General features: G+C 39.0%; 1 protein-coding gene across 3 annotated transcripts in view; it reads right to left on the reverse strand.

Moving 5' to 3' along the window:
• The window catches only part of LOC127363643 (vacuole membrane protein 1-like), a 56,582-nt gene that overhangs the window by 14,923 nt on the left and 22,998 nt on the right, over nt 1-18,661 (reverse strand). For all 3 annotated transcript variants that reach the window (XM_051400382.1, XM_051400380.1, XM_051400383.1), the window contains 4 exons: nt 18,513-18,644; nt 9,053-9,133; nt 8,579-8,695; nt 4,606-4,667 (listed from right to left, as the gene is read on the reverse strand). In XM_051400382.1, coding sequence (XP_051256342.1) covers nt 4,606-4,667; nt 8,579-8,695; nt 9,053-9,133; nt 18,513-18,644 — 392 coding nt within the window. The remainder of the gene's footprint in view (nt 1-4,605; nt 4,668-8,578; nt 8,696-9,052; nt 9,134-18,512; nt 18,645-18,661) is intronic.

The following is an 18,661-nucleotide window of genomic DNA, read 5'->3' on the forward strand; positions in this document are numbered from 1 at the left end:
AGACAAAATATGAATCTGTTGCCCTCAGGTTATATGGAGCAGAGCAGCAGGGCCTTTTGCATTTCTCTGAAGTCCTCCTAGGGTTATTGACCTCAATTGCACATTAAATTCAAGGAAATTCAAGAGTAGAAGATGAGCATGTTATGGAATAAGACAGGACACTAGGGATTTTCAAAGTGTTCTTTTGAGAGGTCCAGAGAGTTAAGATATATTGACAATTTGGGTGATACAATTTCTCTTTGTAAAAACTGAAGTACACACATTTTCCAAAATGTATACATTTGATATTTATTTTTGTCAAATCTAAAAACTCTCAAGACTTGTTAGAAATTTGTCTTTACTAGAGAAAACCTGCAAAATGAACACTTTTAAGGAAACAACTGCATGAAACTTTTTGATATACAACTGATCTTGATCAAAGCCCTGCTCTGTGTGAGTTTGCAGAATTCTCTTCTAACTTAAACAATGACTGTACATGCACAGCTGGCCTTGAAGAGGAGACATCTGTACATTAGTCACAGGACATAAGAAACCTAACAAGTCTGATCAGACACACAGCTTCATCCAACCTGGTTATCAGTTCTTCTTATCAGCCCAAAAGGCATCTCAGAAAGGTTTTATTGTGACTTACTGGCAGTTCAAAGCAAAAACTATCTTTATTATTATCCTGCTACTGCTGACAGAGGGTTATAGATTTAACCTTAAATGCTTTGCATGGCAGGAAAACAAGAGTGAAACCCATCTGCCAGAGATATAAGAATCTGTTTCCACACTACACATGAAGAAGTAATACATCAAGTTTAAACTGTCACCCATTTTTTTTGTCCCAAAACAGACAGTAATTGGAAAAACAGTTGCAAAAGGAAGAACACTTCACTTGATTGAACAACTGTCAAAGGACAGAACATATTTTTCCACCAACCTTTTTTTTTTGGTCTAGCTCTCAAAAGGAACATCAGTCATTAATGTATAATGGAAATTTTAAGTCACTTATGTTCAGCTTGTTATAAAAAAGGTCCTTTGCATATTCTCTACATTTTATTTCCAGCTAGTAAAAAAATCTGGAGTTGGTCATTTTTGTTAAGAGAGGTGATGAAAATGGCTGTTGACAGTTTTAGAGCCTCATCATGACATTTAAGCCTCAGATCCAAACCTCTCTTGTGAGACTGAGTTTCTATAACACACTGTTTTCCATTTGTCATTCATAGAAAAACGACTTTCCTGATTTAAACTGCCAATGAATAAATGAACATGAATGTCCATAAGAGGGCCGTATTTGGAAATAACATAATTCATACAATTAATTGAGTAACACATAACATGACTACATCATGACACACATCTCTCATTGCCACACAACTATTTCTAAGTGTCACAGTGTTGCAATACACAATATTTTCTTAATGAAACATCAGAAGTATCTGTGGACACTCCCTGTTGAGTGAGTAAGAAAAATATCCATCGTCTCGATGAGAGAAAAATTGACCTACTATACTATACATACACTATATTGTTGACAATTACACAACAGTTTTTTAATCATCAGCTTTCCATCGTCAAATCTGAGTTAATACATGTGCTACTCAAATATGCAATGCTTGGATAAAGCGAAAAGGTGAACCACACACACACACACACACACACACACACACACACACACACACACACACACACACACACACACACACACACACACACACACACACACCCCTTCTGTTCTTATCACAAAAGGTACTACTATTGAAACTCAAGGTCAGGCCTTTTTCAAAAAGGAAAGGTCACACTATAACAATCAATCAGGGGATTCACCAGCTAAAATTACTCTTATTAGATTTTGAACAAACAGCCACTTCTGATCTACTCATAGTGAAAGATGTTATTTTGTGTTTTTAAGGAAGTTGATTAATTATTTAAATTATATTAATTGTGAAGTAAAATAAAATAAATGATAAATAACTTAGACAACTAATTTCTATTAAGACAACAATATGTCATTGATAAATGTTCTGAGTTTTGTGTTTTCGGATCATTTGAAATGTCATAGTCTTTGGTACAAACATGTTCTGTAAGGTATTACACTCTGAGAGGTTACAGCCACTGATCTCTGTGTCCTCTGAGTGTGTGTGTGCCATCTAGCTCACCTGACAGGCAAAGAGCAGGAAATGAATTGTGTAGTATTGTATTATGTCATGTGAGAATGAAATCACCACGGCCAAAGTCCAACGGTCACTTCAGTCACCCACAAAGACAAATACTATTCTACACAGTCTAAATCCAGAGCCAAGAAAACAAAACCAAACTGAGCCTACACATTCAAATTCCACATACTTAATCATTGAGCAAAAACATTTAGTGCAAAGTGAATTTTATTTTAGAAACAAAAACAGCATAAAAAGATAGCAAATGCTCCACATGCTAATAACAATTAACATGGGATAATCAAAAGTGTTTTAAAGCTACTGAACCACAAATGATAATTGGTTTCAGAAATGTCAGAAACAATTCTTCAATTTCTTGCAGACGTGGCTCTGAATTATTATTTTGGGAATCTGTTTATGCAACACCAAGAAATAAGAATTTTGCTGAAAATTGTTTCCGTACACTCCCTTTACTCTGCAATTCCCACAATTGGTTGAGGTGAGAAAAAAAACAAATAAAAAAAAACAAGGAGTGGAAGTTTAGTACAAGAGTTTAGAGAAGGGGGCATCCAGGGGACAAATGTTTAAGTTTGTGTGTGTGTGCATGCAGGGTTTGTGTTTGTGCATGCACATGCTACTGTGCACAGTGGGTGGGGGCAACTGCAGGTGCCTGCATTTAAATGGGTGCAAAGGTGTAAATTTATTTCCAAGCACCTGCACTGACATTGCGGCCTGTCGGTGCCTAAAGGGTTCAAATTGAAAGGCAGTCACCCATTCATAAGGTGATGTGTGATTGAGAGTGAGAGTGAAAGCGGCACAGAAAATCAGAGGTGAAGGTGGAAAGGCCTCAGTGAGGAAGGAAGCTGACGGTTGACAAGTAGTAATGAGGGAAACTTCCTTTAGAGAAGAAGCGGGCAGTGAGTCAGACTGAAACCTGTCAATAACCAATGATCTGTTGCTTTGAGTCTGCAGCTCAATGAACAGTGACTGCCAGAGGGGACAAGTCTTTCACAGCTCAACACACAGACACACAGACACACAGACACACACACACACACACACAGAGTAGCTAAAAACTTTTAAAATTTCTTGTAAAGCTTGTGCTATCTGAGGTTCACTGATCACACCTCAATTTCAACATATTAACATATTTTATCTTGTGCTGTTAAAACAGGTTGAAGTACTGTCTATAAAAATACATCGAGAGAAAACAACATCATCTTTGTCTCTGGCCAAAGTCTTCCTTAGTTCATTTTAGAAAGCAAATGTGCAAGAAGACAACATGGCAAGGAAGAGAGCTGATGCAATCACATCTCCTGATTTCAGCAAGTGTGTGTGAGAGACCAGGAGTACATGATGAGTATGTGTGTGCGTGTGTGTGTGTGCGTGTGTGTAATAAACGGCACTCCCACCAGCAGGTGTGTTGAGGGCAGTTTCCAGCTGCAGCCGCTGGCATCTCTACAAGGACACCCATCATGGCACCCATCAGCACCCACACCCAGCACCGAGGCTCTTTCAACTCATATTACATTTAGCCCATATATTTTAAAGAAGCGTGTATAGGTGTGAATTTTGTTTTGAATTTTCTGTTAAAAGATTGTACTGGTTTTACACCTTGAAAATCAGTCTGTGTGATGCTTTATGATAAAAACAGTATCTTAATCCTACAAAAACACTTCATTGGTGTATTCAACACTACACTGATGCTGTTTCCAGCTGGGCACATACAAATACTGACACATATAAATTTCCTTTGTGAGATCTCTCTCTGCGGAAACTCGAACTCAATTTTTTCTTTCCTCCAAAGAGGTTCCAGGCTAATAAAAATTAGCACATCCTGCCTGAGAGGTCTGACACCAAGGGCCTTATTTTATCAAAAAGATAAAGAGGATCCTGGTGATCCATCTTCAGACACTCAAACTCTCTCTTGGCTTGTGCTCCCCATGACGTTAGGTAGGTAACAACTGATTGGTTAAAAGGGTGAAAACAGTGCATTATGAGAGATAAAGCACAGAGGAGGTTTCTATGATAGTTCATCCCGTCCTGTGAAACAGCCAGAACATGTTCATGCCCATAGTCATCGAGTGGAAAAATCCAAGCCATTAATCACTGTGTAGACTATTACAGCAGAGTGAGGAGCCAAAAGGAGAACAAATGTGACAAAACCTCTGTTTCAAGGTTTGTACAAAGTATTTCAACCATTATAGCGAAACAAGTCATCTTCCAAAAACACCATGTTCAATTCAAAGCCACCTCTGACTCTGTGTGAAATCTGCCTCCTCCTCTTTGTGACTCTTGACAAATTTCACAAAAGGAACATAAATTACCTGAACACTACCCAAAAGGTCCCTTAACTGTCAAGTTTTGGATTAACTCTTTCATGTGCGATAGTTGCACACCCCACAGGGTACTTTTGGTGAGCAAACACTCAAGCACACACACATACACCCGTCTGAGGCTTACTCACCCGATGAGGGAGACCATCTGCTCCACTATGTGCCTGCTGAAGGTGACGATCACAAACAGTTTCTGTATGACAAAGAAACACACAGAAAGGACGAGTCAGTTACTGAACCATGAGGTCACTACTGGGGTGCAGAACAAGGCAGTATGTGCATCATAGTTTGATCAGTAATTCCTTAACTCCCCCACACACACTGACACACACATCCTACCCATTATGCCCGAGCCCATGCCTTGCACCACCAAGGCGGTTTGGTCTAAAGCTTTTTGTCATGGACGGGCAAAAAATAAAAGGCCTGGGCTCTGACACACAACCAACACCATACACTTGGTCAGCATATCACACTGGCTGTCATCAGAAGAAAGTGTGTGTGTGTGTGTGTGTGTGTGTGTGTGTGTGTGTGTGTGTGTGTGTGAATGTGAATGAACGGATAGATTGAGGACTACAGGAATCAAAGGAGATGTGTCACTGCTTCTGAGGGGGTCTGGAGACCGGCTCCTGTCCGGTCTGATTCCTGCTTAGTCACTGGAATGAACAGACAGGCGACTGGCAGCCATTCTGGCTCATATCATCCCTGTGTCCTCCTGCAGGGGGGCAGTAACATGCACCCAATAATTGACCACATATTTCAAGTTTCTTTACTTGCCCTCTAAGTTGTTGTAGGTTACTGTATTCTTATAAACAAACATAAGCATTTTGACCACTAAAAATGTGGTTTGATCCAGTAACGTTTAGGTTGCCTTCAACATGACATTAGAAAGGCTTAACCCAACAGAGCTTTTAGCGGGTCCATCATTACAAACTCATGTTGTGCTGAAAAGGATTGTTCAAAGCCGCAGAACCTTTTTTTAAATTCTAGATCCCAGATCAAGGTCTCCAAAGATACTAAATATATACTGCCGAATTACAGGGAAAAGTATAAAGTATAAAATGATACATGAGACATCTAGAATTTTCCATTTTATGAAATGATGGAGCCATAAAAATATCATCTTTGATTTGAATATTTCACTCAATATAAAAAAAACGTGAAGCTTCAATTAGAAGAATATATTATATAAAGTGAAATCTGAAAAATGTCTTATCTAAATTAGGCCACAAGTGGTTAAAGATCTCATGTTTTTCAGTTGACATTATTTCAGTTGCAATTACGTATATTGAGCCTCAAGATTAGCAAAAAATTTGTCATGATGCTTTTTGCAGCAAGTTAAATGGTACAGATCAAATAAAAAGGAACACTACTTCCTGACATGCAGATCAATGCCAATTCTGGACCTTGACTGGCTATTGAGTAAGGTAATTATATTGATTAGTAGTAGTTTTAAGGTACATATGCTACAAACTGACTTAATTGGGAGGATTTTAGCAACAATTTAATGAGGACCACCAATAACTTCAGAGAAAATTTAAAAACAATGAAAGTGTTGAATTTATAAACTACAACTATAGGAAATATACAGAGTAAGATAAATTACATGATAAGTGAACAAAAATGAATGTGACATCCAGAACACCACTTTTACATGATTACAATGAAGATAACTCGGCACTAGGACTAATTTTATTTTCATGTGACATGAATCTTGATCAGTGCTTAGATCAAAGCGGGCTGTTAGTGTTCATTGTAAGGTTATGTAATATATCATCCAGGTCATACATGTATTGTCATTTGGTTGTCTTTTAATTTGTGTGGGTCTTTAGCCTCAGGAGCTCACTGATGGTTAGACAGAATGAGCGCAAGACTTGCAAGCAAAATGTTGGCAATGTCGCAAAAATAACTAAACTTATAATTGACATGTGCCATGATAAAAAAAGACTGACGTTTGCTGTTACACTATTTCTGTGCCTCGCAGAAAATAAACATGACACTGTGCAGCAAGTAAATCCCCTCATGGCAACTTTTTAACTGCAACTTCAGTAAGACGCACTTGATTAGAGTTTTTGTTGTTTTTGTTTGATTTTGTGCACACACATCTCCCTAACAAATACTGACAACTGATCTATGATCCCACACAAAGCAAGGAGGAAGGAACAGCAAGATGACCGACGCACAGGAAAGCTGACTAAGATGCCTTAAATGTGTCTGCTCGGAAACTGGTGGTGACATGGTCTTAACTTGCTGATTTCAGTTAACTGATAATTATCTGATAAGAGCTACACACATCCCAGTCATAACAATTTTTTCACATACTAACAAGAAGTAAGTGTTACAGCAGTTCTCAAAAGAAAAGGAAGGAACATTCATTACCAAGAATCATGAGGTGAACTGAATGAATTGACAGTAATATGGAAGTGAGAGTATCCTGCTTTTTTGGAACTCTTTTTTTCACAAGTTGACAATACACAACGTACACACAACTGAAAGAACGACATGTCACGCAGTTGTACATTGTTAAACACACAGGAACACAGAATACAAACCAACCCCTCCCAGGATAAGCACCATGCTTGCATAGACAACACTCAAGCAGCTTTTTTGGAAATTATACAATGCATACATTCTGACTAAAAAGTCATAGGGCGTAACAATAACAATACTCTTATTTAATTTTTGCAATACGAAAGTCTATGCCCTCTGCCACACCTAACAACTCTTCTGTCCTCAGCAAAATCACCTGTCTCAAGAGCCCGACATGTGTATTTCCATGACATCAGCCCTCATCCTCAAGTGACCTGCTGACGTTGGCCATTCAACAATGGACGTCCAGACGTAAAGCTTAATGAGCATAAAAGGCAGAAGCAGCGCAGAGTAAAAAAGCCTCTCCTTGGAGACTGCTGAGAACACACCTGAAGCACAGGTACAAACCCAGATCAAAAACATGCTTTGAAGCACACACACACACATACACACACCCACACACCACAAGCTTCAAAATCCCCTTTTGTTCCCTCTTGGGCCATGAGGGAGAACGTCACCTGCTCTCCAGTTCTTCTAATACTTCTTTTTTTTTTTTACTGAAACTACTGAATCATTTGCATTGGAAGCAAAACCTGAGCTTGAGGTAAATTAAACCAAACAGCTACAGGAGTGACTGGGGCCTCCAGACATGCCGGAGAACTGGGTGAAGTCTTTCTTTCTGTGAGACAGAGATGGACACACCTCTGTCAGTGGGGGCCCCTGGGATCCCTGGGTGTAATCTGGTACTGTGTGTGTGATTGTGCCTGTCATGCATGCAACAACCCCCACCTCCTTTCCTCCCACTTCTCCCCATCTCTCCCTCTCTTTCTCCATCACCTCCCACAGACAATGTTTATCTGCTTTAGCTCGTGCTCACTAAATTCACCCCCCACCACCACCTTTTTTCTCAGTTTGGTGCAGGACAATGCTTTCTGCGTATGATAAGGAATGAGACAGAGTGCAGAAAAAACAAACTGCTTTGCTTTTAACCCTTCCTCTCTGTGTCACAATGAGCAAATTCCAGCGTTTGCTTAGAAAACAGAAAGTCGAGCCCCTGGCGGTAATCACAGACATACTGGAAATTCCTGGACGCAAATTGAGGATTTTCCAGGATTAGAAGAAACTTGTGTGATGCCAAGTCTCCCAACAGCACTTTCTTATTCAAGGGTTAGGATGTATCTTTTATTTTCCTATAAGTTCTCAATCTGTTGCAGTCTGTCAAGTCTACTGTACAATGTACTGGGGGTGCTGCAGCTGCAATCACAAAATGGTTGACTCCCCCTACTTTGGCTGCACAAAATGGCCTCCCTACTACCAGCCGAGTACTACAGCACAGAGATGCTGTGCATGAATGTGATTCATTATTTAACACACTTCTGCCTCTGAACAATATTAAATTAAACTTTGGCACAAATACGTTTTTCTGTGTCTCTGCTGGATGAAAAGTATGTGAAAGAGTGCTCTACTGTACTCTACTGTACACAAGTCTCAACTGTATTTATATGAACTTTTTTGGTGCTGGTGGTGGTCAGCCCAGGCATTACTTACATGAATGTATATTATTAAACTGAAGCTCACCTGAATGTGCATTTTGATGATGGCTTTCCCAATGAGTGTCGCACCAAAAAAGGTCCAGAAGGGGACCAAAAAATGTCCACATGTTATTCCTGCCAGGTCAAACAAAGGATTTGGAATCTGGGGAAAAAACAGAGGTGATCAAATTTGATAGAGTGTAAATTTGTCTCAAGAAATACAAAACAAATCATATAGGGAAAACAATGAAGCACAATATTGAAATCTAATCCATGTAGTATTTTTTATTGCAACAGGTACACCTACACAAGGCCACCGATGCCATGAGAATATCTGATACTTACTTAAATGTACATTTCATAATATTTACTTTTTCTACATATTTTGAACAATTCAGAACTGATATTTACCTCGAATAGTACATACATGTCAATATAAAGTCAATGTGAACATGACAAAATGATTTTGGGGGTGAAAATGATTTCATAGGAAAATTAGTATATGTGAGATTTGACTTACAGAAGCACAGGCTAAAATCCCTAAGAATCCGACCCTCTGGATGAGTTTCTGCACTGCTACTTTTGCACGAGTGGCAAAGTCCTGAAACAAAGCAGAAGTGGGAAAAATGGGATTCAATTTTCTCTCGAGACTTGTTGATATTTAGCTGATACTGATCCCCGGCTGTATGTATGTATACAGTATATATACAGATAGAGACAATATAGACATCACTTTGTTTACAACAGACATCTCAAACTTGGTTCACAGATTTTTACTAAACCGCAAATTGCAAAAATAGTCATTTATTCTTCTTCTAATTACTGTTGTAAATTTTCTATCAGATACATATAGTGTCTTGCTTGACTATGTTTGATGGATTCAAACTGTTTAAAATGATTCATTATTTACATTTCATAAGATAATTATTCACAATTAATATGGATTTGGATTTCAAATCATTAATTGAGATACTGAAACTTTTATTAAGGGCAAATTAGGGCAGATAGTTTTTTCAGTGTCTTTAAAGCAGTTATGTGTAAGAGGGAATATCACAGAGGTGTGTGAATAAATGTGTTTATCCAGCAGCAGTGTTATTTTTGAAGTGATTTTTATTGAATAGTTTGAACCCCAATAAAATGTGACATTAAAATAAGTGAAGAATTTAGGATAATATCTTAATTTTGAATAACATCTTACAATCAAAGATGTGCTTTTAGTATTTCCCCGTCATCTCTGAATGTTAATGTTTCATCTTATTTACAAATTATTGTCTGTGAACAGACAGTAAACCTTTCCATTTTATATCTAAAAACATATTGGTGTCTAAATGAAACGAAAAACCAGTGAATAACTGTGTTTTATAATTTCTGCTTGTTTTTAAATAAGTGCAAAGGAGCAGCAGCTGCAACAGGAGGATTTTCTACTTCATATAAATGTGCCTTCAACAAAAAAAATGTAATCAGTTACTGAATAAGATAGCAACTGACAAACACAATAATTAGAGCTTCGGAAATTAGATGCACAGCAGTGCAAATTGTTTAGAACTTTAACATACATATAATTTAATGGACTGAGCATCAGAGTGGTTTTCACTTAACAAATCTTAAAATTTGTGTTTCTAGTTTAGTCTTAATTCTAAATTATACAAATCTCTAAAACCTAATACTAAAGCTTGCATTTTTCTAAATATTTGCACTGTTGTAATTCTAATTTATCCACATTTATCAAAGTAAATGTGAAAACTTTAAGTGATGAGGAACTCTTGGTGGGGAAAAGTGGCCTGCTTGTTTATATTTATCATAAAAAAACATTAACTCATCTAATAATAAACAACTTCTTCGAGGGAAAATGTATTGATTCAAATATTTTAATGAAGAAAGTGTGGTTCACAATTAAATCAAGTCCAGATTCATGACCGTTCTGCTGGCATAAATATCTTCAAGTTCACAGCTAAAATGCACTGATTCACCTGCCACATATTCTAAAATAATTACAAGGCTCCTCTCTAAACATGATTTTTGATTCTAGAAGAGCGATAAACTGGTTTTAGCACGTCTGTATCTTCTATTGCCAGTTATTAATTCCATTGTCACTGAGAATGTGAGAACAAGACAACAGTCTTTGGTCATTCCAGTGACTAACAAATTCTTATTTTCTTTGCTGGTCTTGCCCTATCCCTTTTGACAGCTCCACAAAAGCCTCTTTTCACAGCAGTGACACAGATTTTTCCCCAATATACCTTTTCTGGGAAGAGGAGCTTTAATCTGTTTGGATTTTACCTAAACTAGTTTTGGGAAGACAGTGGGAATGCAAAGGAAAGCCCCTGATACTGGACCTTTTATATTTTTGGATGGCAATATCAAGGTAATTTATAAAAAAGTTTACTTCTATACCATGCTAGATTTACGATTGTTTAATTAAAATGAATGAATGAATTGTTTTTGCACAGGAATTGTTTGATTCTGGGTAGAAATCAAAACTCTTGAAACAATAACAATAAAATAAACTAAAGACACTTTATTTCCAAAATATTCAAAGCAAGATTTTTTATTTTGTAGGCCTAAATATGTTAATAATTTGATCTGCTGGATTTTACAGCCAAAAACTGCACAATGGCTTTCATTCTTCATTATTTTTAAATTTGTATTAATTTACCTTGAAGTTGTTGTACTTTTATCATGAAAAACTGTATAACAATATTATTTCTCTGTAAAGTTAATGAAATTACTGTAGTAATACTGGCTGTTTTTAAGCGCTGTGAAGTTGTCAATATATTAATGTAATTATATTTCTTTAACACAACTCTTTACAGAATAAAGCCTTAAATGTAAGCTTAATTTATCTTTACATAGAATTATCCTCAAAAACAATACCTTTTTGTTTGTTTTTATTTAAATGTGTGTGCAACTGTAACAAATGCATATAATATAGTTTGTACTAGATATATGAAATGACGTAGATGTTTTGTATTAAGCATCTTTTTGTGCCTTTTAGATTTAATTTAAACTCATCATATATTTGTGAACATAATTGTAATTAATGTAAAAACCGCACAATTAAAAAAAAACCTACAAATGTAACGTTAGTTCTTAATAACAAGCATGTAAAGGCTTCTGTTCCAAAGTTAGACACTCTCCATTTAAAAAGATCTTTCACATTGACTGCTGATATGAACATGTAATTATGCTGGTATTAAAGCTTACATTCACCTTAAGACATTTATAAAATTGTCTATTTTTCCTGAACACATCATTGATGTTTCCTGATGTTTTTCATGTAGCAAATTGTCCAAAAATGCATCTATTGAATCTTAAAATGAAGTCCTCACATAGTTGGTGGTTTGTGGTCTGTGTTTAAATATTTTAAGTCTAAATACCTTTAATGAATGTTTGTGAAGTAGATTTTCCCACTGAACGCATATTTTTCTCACCTAAAACAATATCAAATCAACTGACAAAGAAACAAAGGAAAAAGACAAATTTGTTTCACATGAACATGCAAGAAAGAATTGTGTTTTTCTAAAAAAGTAAGGCCTCAGTTTCTAAAACACCATATTAATTTTGAAAAAATTAGGCTCAGTAGGGGGCTGGCAATGCATGATCATACCTAATATGGTCAACAAAACCAGTACAGTGCTGATGACATTCTTTATGGGGTGCAACCAAGCAGACAGGAAATTTGAGAGACATGGGAGGTCGCCTAATAAGGTGGTGGTGGGGGGAGCGAAGGGACACAGGATCTGATTGGTTCACAATTTGAATTTCTGCCTCCACTGATGTCCAATCATGAAGGTTTCTCTTTGGACTATCTTGTAGTTTTAATTCTAGCCTTTCCCCATGTGTGCACATGTGTGTGTGTGGGTGTGCATGTGTGCGGGGGAGTGTGCGTGTGGAGGGAAGGAATGTGTATGGTTGGTTTACAGCTGAACCGCTGAGGACTGTGTCTGGCCCTGGGACACCTGACAACTGCCGGTGTTGCAGCGCAGACAGAACCCTGCAGAACCAATCATTGCCATGGAGACGGCCTGTGAATCCCATTCATTTTCTGACATCATGACACTTGCATTGTTTACATTAGGTGCCGTAGTTTAGCTTTTGGCTCATGCAGTGAGAGCGAGCATGAAAATATCACCGCAGCGTGAACAAAGGGTCCCTGAGGAGGTGAGGGGAGGGTGTAAAAGGGTGTGTGTTGTGTGTGTGCGAACTTGTGACACTGTGATTTACTATAGTTGAACTATGTACTTGGACTCTCTCTCTATTCTGCATTTCTGGACTGGGGAAGCGTCTATCTTGGATGGCTGGGGTTCAGACATCCAGACTCTGTTGTTGGCGGCTTATGGAAAATCACCATCTTTGCCAGGCAGCTTGCCAAGGGCTGCCTGCACACCCCCCCTCCACCCCCTTCACCGCCGGCCTGCAGGGCTGGGCTTAGCAGCAATTACATTTGGTAAAATCTTGTCAAGGGTGCAGCGTCATTAAAACCATGGAGGTTTTGGTTCCAGGTTTGGCTGCTCGGCACAGATGCTTTACTCAGTAGTCTGCAGAATCACCCCACATGGAGCCGACTTCTGTGGGAAACAATAGTCGCATTTGAGCTGTTGTTTATAGGTTTGGATTCCCCCCCCCATAACTTCTGACAGTCAGATTAGCAAATTCCTCATTTGAACAAGCAAATCATAAGATCATAAGTGCTTCTCAGTAAACACATTGTACCGTTTCTGTCTCTTATGTTTTACAGTTTTCCTGCCATGCGTTTCATGAACATGTTTGTGAAAAATAAAGAGTTTTTGAAATAAAATGGCACAGCATCATTACTAACATAAGAAATGTACCACTTCTGTTTTGATTTAATCACAGTAAGTATACTGTAGATTAATTGATGTAATAAATGATTAATAGCAGGGTGTGTCTCACAAAATTAGCATTAATGGAATTACATCACCAGGATAATTGAAAATTAGATTAAATTGGTATTAGGTGCATGGCAAAAAAATGACTAAGTACAGAAACATGTCCTGTATTAAAATTGGTGAGGATGAAGCAGAGTAAGCTCTACATTTAACGTAATAGTTTGTCTGTGGTTACAGTTGCCAGGTGATGACAGTTATTAGAAAAATCCACAGGGAAAAAACAGCAAGAAGACAGTTTTTTGAACTTGATACAGCAACCCCAAAGTATTAACAGGAAAAACTCTAGTTCTTTGACTTGATACTGATATACTGTTAATGTAGACAGGATCTGTTTTGAGTGACAGGCTTTTGAAATAACTATGATACTGAAGTTTTTCATCTGAAATGCATTATGGTATGATATCTGTTTATTTTGGATCTGCTGAAAAGTTGCTCAGCGGGTTCTCTCACAAAAAACGTGGGCTGTTCATTGTGAAAAAGTTGGCAAAACAATCACTTTGTTTTCAGTAGTCTTTGGTAGTGCTGATGGGGTACAGAGTTCAAACATAGACAAAAAGCAGGCAGCGACAAGGAACTCTACTCCATGTGGAAAATTAAAGTGTCAGACAAGGAAAAATCTATGCATAGCCTATACACAAGTCAACACCCACGCACATTTTTTTCTCTCCCTCTCTCTGTGTTTTCTTTTTTTTTTCTCAATGAAAGTCTTTCACACAGAAGACACACATCTCCGGAGCGGTCGCGAGCCCCCCGACACGATGACGGCTAAAGTTCATCTCATTAACTCCTGACAAGCCCGCGCCTGCTCTCTCTGGCACAGGAAGTTGAGTGATTAAGGACTCCTGACGCAATAGAAGCTACAGTCCCCTTTCAAGAAAAAAGAAAAAAGAAGAGCTACACATTCAAAGCTATCTGGACATACACTCACATACACACAAAAAAATGCACCCCTGAGTCCACGTTGACAAATTCTTTAACAAGCTGTGGTTAAAGGGAAGCTGGTTTTACTCTGACTCACCCCCCTCCTTTCAAACAGTTTACTGGAAATAAAGAGGGAGGAGGAGGGAGGGGGCACTTTCAGAGAAGTCACGTGACGGGGCCGGGCAAACCACAGCACAGAGAGCCTTTGAGTGCAGTAGGCCAGGGGGGAAGGCAGGCATACGCCCAGCGCAGATGGCCCTGATTTGAGTTACAGGAGATACGATCCTGGGAGTTGGCAATCAAGAATTCACAGCCTGTTAACCCCTTCCGTGCCGGATAAAAAAAAAAAAAAAAAAGACAGGAAATAACTTCATTATCAAGTTACAAGCAATCATGGACTCGATCCATGCAGGATCCTCTGGGACGGTCTGTGTCGATACTGAGGATTCCTCTCCAGCACACGAGTGCTCTTGTACCGAGCTAAAGATTTAAGAGGGGAAAAAAAGCTGATGTTCATGACATCAGCGTCTGGAGCCGTTAGAAAAGGCATGACTTCATTAGTCTTGAATAGCTCTGTTGAATGAATGAAAAAAACCCCAGAATACTGTGCTGCTGTGCATCACGTGCACTTGTGGCAGGAAGTTGGCACGTGCAGGCTGGGAGAAATACCACTGGGTTTAAGTCAAACTTCTGGCACCTACAAACCTCTGTGACTAGAGCGAAGGGGACGAAGTCAGCATCTTAATCCGGCTCTGCTGCCACAGGGTGGAGTGTGTGTGGGAGAGAGTCTGACCGTGTGTGTGTGGGCATGGGGGATAGGGTTGAAGGGGTGTCACATCCTTGAGGACAAAAGTTAACCACTTCCTGTCTAATACACAACGATCCAACGATATCAAAGTTTCTCCAGTCCATTCCCAGTGGAGTCTGTTTCCACTTTGGCCTACTACTATTGATTGTAAGCTTTCAATGAAAAACTCTGACACAAATCCACAGCAGATTAATGCCTCCATGTCCACCTTAAAAGGTGGAAAAAGGGTAAAAGGTGGAAAAGTGAAAATCAGAGAGGTCATGCGGGATCTCCTTGAGCGAAAGAGGGAACCCTGAGAACATCCGAGTAACGGTAAAAGCTGTGGCGAGAGAAAAAATGTTTCCGTATGTAGCAGGTCCTCGCTGGTGCTAGCAACCTGCCTCCAGATGCTGTCCAATCACATGAGCACACATTATATACATACACACGGCTGCCAGATATCATCAGAGAGAGAGAGAGAGAGAGAGAGAGAGAGAGAGAGAGAGAGAGAGAGAGAGAGAGAGAGAGAGAGAGAGAGAGAGAGAGAGAGAGGAAGAGAGAGACAGAGAGGGAGCGCAATGCACAGTGGGAGACAAACTCAGTGCATGAGAAAGAATAAGAGCATACGAAGAAAGGGACAGAAAAATAAACAATTTCAGTGAGAGCGAGACTAACACTGACTCCTGAGACAGCAGCATGCAGCGTCACTTCTAATCTGCCCTCATACGGATGCAAGACAAACAGACGATGCTCCTCCTGCGTCACACTGTTAGTTTGTTTGGGAAAAGACACACAGGAGTTCTTCAATGCTGAGATGATCATTTAGACAAGATGTCCTCTTCCCCACGCCATCTGTCTCACGCTTCCACTGTCTCTGCTCTTTTCTCACATTTTCAGTGGGAAGCGCCACTTTATCAGTAAGTGATGTCAGAGCTCCACTCTCACACATGTGGTCTGAATGCCAATGCTGTGGTTGGTGCCAACCTACCCAGCTGTCCACATCATTAGTAAAAGTGGACCATACAGCAGGTGCTGCACCCCGGCCCCTTGTTATCGAGCAGCTCGGATTTTTCTCGCCACATTTTTTGTGACTTGAATCAGTTTCGGCATTAGCGTTTCAAAATATCACTTTAGTTTGTGTGCCGGGAGTTAAACTATGCTGATAATGAATACAAGTGATGCAATATTTTCTTTTAGAAGAACAACACTAAAACTACACACATACAGCGCATCTTATTTATGAGTACAAAGGGCTCTCATGACTCACATGCTTTTATTTTGAAAGACTATTTGAATTATTATTTAAAGGACCAGTGTATAGGATTCAGTGGCATCTAGTGGTGAAGTTGCAGATTGTAACCATATGAATACAGCTCAGCCTCCAAAGCATGTAGGAGAACCTACGACGGCAGCGAAACCTGCAAAAAGATTAACATGGTGGTTCAACATGGTGGCCTCCATGGAAGAGGACTCGCTCCCTCTATAGATAAAAAGCACTCATTCTAACAAATTTCAGGTGATTATACATTAATGAAAATATACCTATGAATATTATATTCAGTTTCCAATTTACAGACCAACTATTGTTAGTTGGGAAACTGACAGTTTTAGGAGTATGTGACCCAGCCAAAGTCAACCTCTGCTTAAAAATGAAGACAAAAACTGCAGTTCCTCCGACAGCCGCCTGAGGCTGGCTGCAAAAGTGAGTCAATCTTCAGAAGCCCCGATGATAAAATGCCCAGCTTCACAGCAGGAATAAATATGTTTACAGCCTGGATAAAAAAACTATAGACTATACAGACTATTAATTCCAAAAGGGATCCCAGTGGTGGTCCCCAGACCTCTGTTTGAGGACCACTGATTCAGTGTGGAAATTAATTATAATTCTTGTGTTTAACTATCTCAAAAGCAAATCAAGTGACATTATTGGTATAGATGGAGTGATTTTCTCTGTTTCAAGATAATAACTTGCTACTAGAAAACTGTGACAGTTATAACAACACTGGAAACAAGTGAAATCTTGCTGGAAAAATGTTCCACTTATTTAAAATAAATAGCGAGAATTTATTAAGTAGTTCCGTCAAATATTATTCCATTGTTTGACATGTTTTGTCATGAGCATGTTGAGGCAAAATGTACTACTATCTATATACAGACTGAGCTCAGGTTATGTACACTTTTTGTACATAACCTGTTTAACGGTTTGTGTACATTTGTTTGACACCTTACAAAAAAAAGAATGTAGTAATTTTAACTTTTTTTTTTTTTTTAACATATGAAGACAGATAAAGGAACAATACACACAGGGATACAAGGCAACAACATGGAAAATACATTTGTTGTATGGGACTAGATCAGAATAAATGACGGTTAGAATGAATTTTTCCCCTTGTTTTTCATTTGCCTTTTGGAATTACTGCATTATCAAAGATAGCATGTCAGTACTGAATCAAACAATATAAATATAATCTGAATCATTCAGTAATCCCCTGCTATCTGGGATTCTCTCTTTAAAAATGTATTTGTCAACAGTCTGGTACTGTCTGTTACAGTTTATTTGCAAATACAAGAGTAAGTGAGTCTGTTGTAAAGTTCAAAACCATTTATGGATGCAGTTGTTTTACTGCACTTGACCTGTCTGACTGTTTGACCCACACTGTTGGAGAGAGAAAAGCATTCCTGAGGATGAAGACTGTCAGGACAGACAGGTCTGATGAAAAGCCTTTATAAAACCACACGCATGTTTCCCCTCATTCCTCCTCCTCCATTCATAATCACAAGAGGGGGAAAAATAAATATTTACAATGAGCTGTTAGGCATTGTTGAAACATTTGCAGGGATGTTTGATATGAGAACATTTTTTGCAGGGAATTTCAAAATGAAGGGCCGGAAATGGTGGGAACATTTTACTCGAGTGCATCATTGCTGTTTTCTTAGTCATAACGTTGTGAAAGCACTTAAATCCCATTGTACCGTTGAGACAGTGAGGTGGGGCTAAGTCAGTGACACACAACACACACACACACACACACACACACACACACACACACACACACACACACACACACACACACACAGGGTACAGCGTGGTTAATCTGGCACACCAGATTTCACTTCAGGGAGATTGCTATGGCCAATTTAGGAAAACACCAGAACTGTGAAAATAAATGAACGCCAAAAGCAGAGCAATTAGAAATTAAATGGTACAAGTGATAACAGAGAGATAAAGAACAAGCGTGCAAGTGCAAAAGAGCAGAGAGGTGAAAATGAAGTGAAGAAGGTAGAAGTAGAAGTTATAGATTAACAAGATGAGCGTTGTGGGGGTTAGAGGGAAGGACATGATGCAGGGTGCAGTGCGTCACCTGAGCAGATTGGGTCTGATCAAGCATCTCCTCAAATCTCTGGTAGTCCTCGTCGTCAGGGTCAGCGCCGGACAGCCGCGCAGCCCGGGCCATGAAGTAGGGAGGAAGCTCTCCTATAGCTGTACCTGCACCCTGCTCACACACAAACA

Source organism: Dicentrarchus labrax, unplaced genomic scaffold (genome assembly GCF_905237075.1).
Source record: "Dicentrarchus labrax unplaced genomic scaffold, dlabrax2021, whole genome shotgun sequence".
NCBI classification, from domain to species: domain Eukaryota; kingdom Metazoa; phylum Chordata; class Actinopteri; family Moronidae; genus Dicentrarchus; species Dicentrarchus labrax.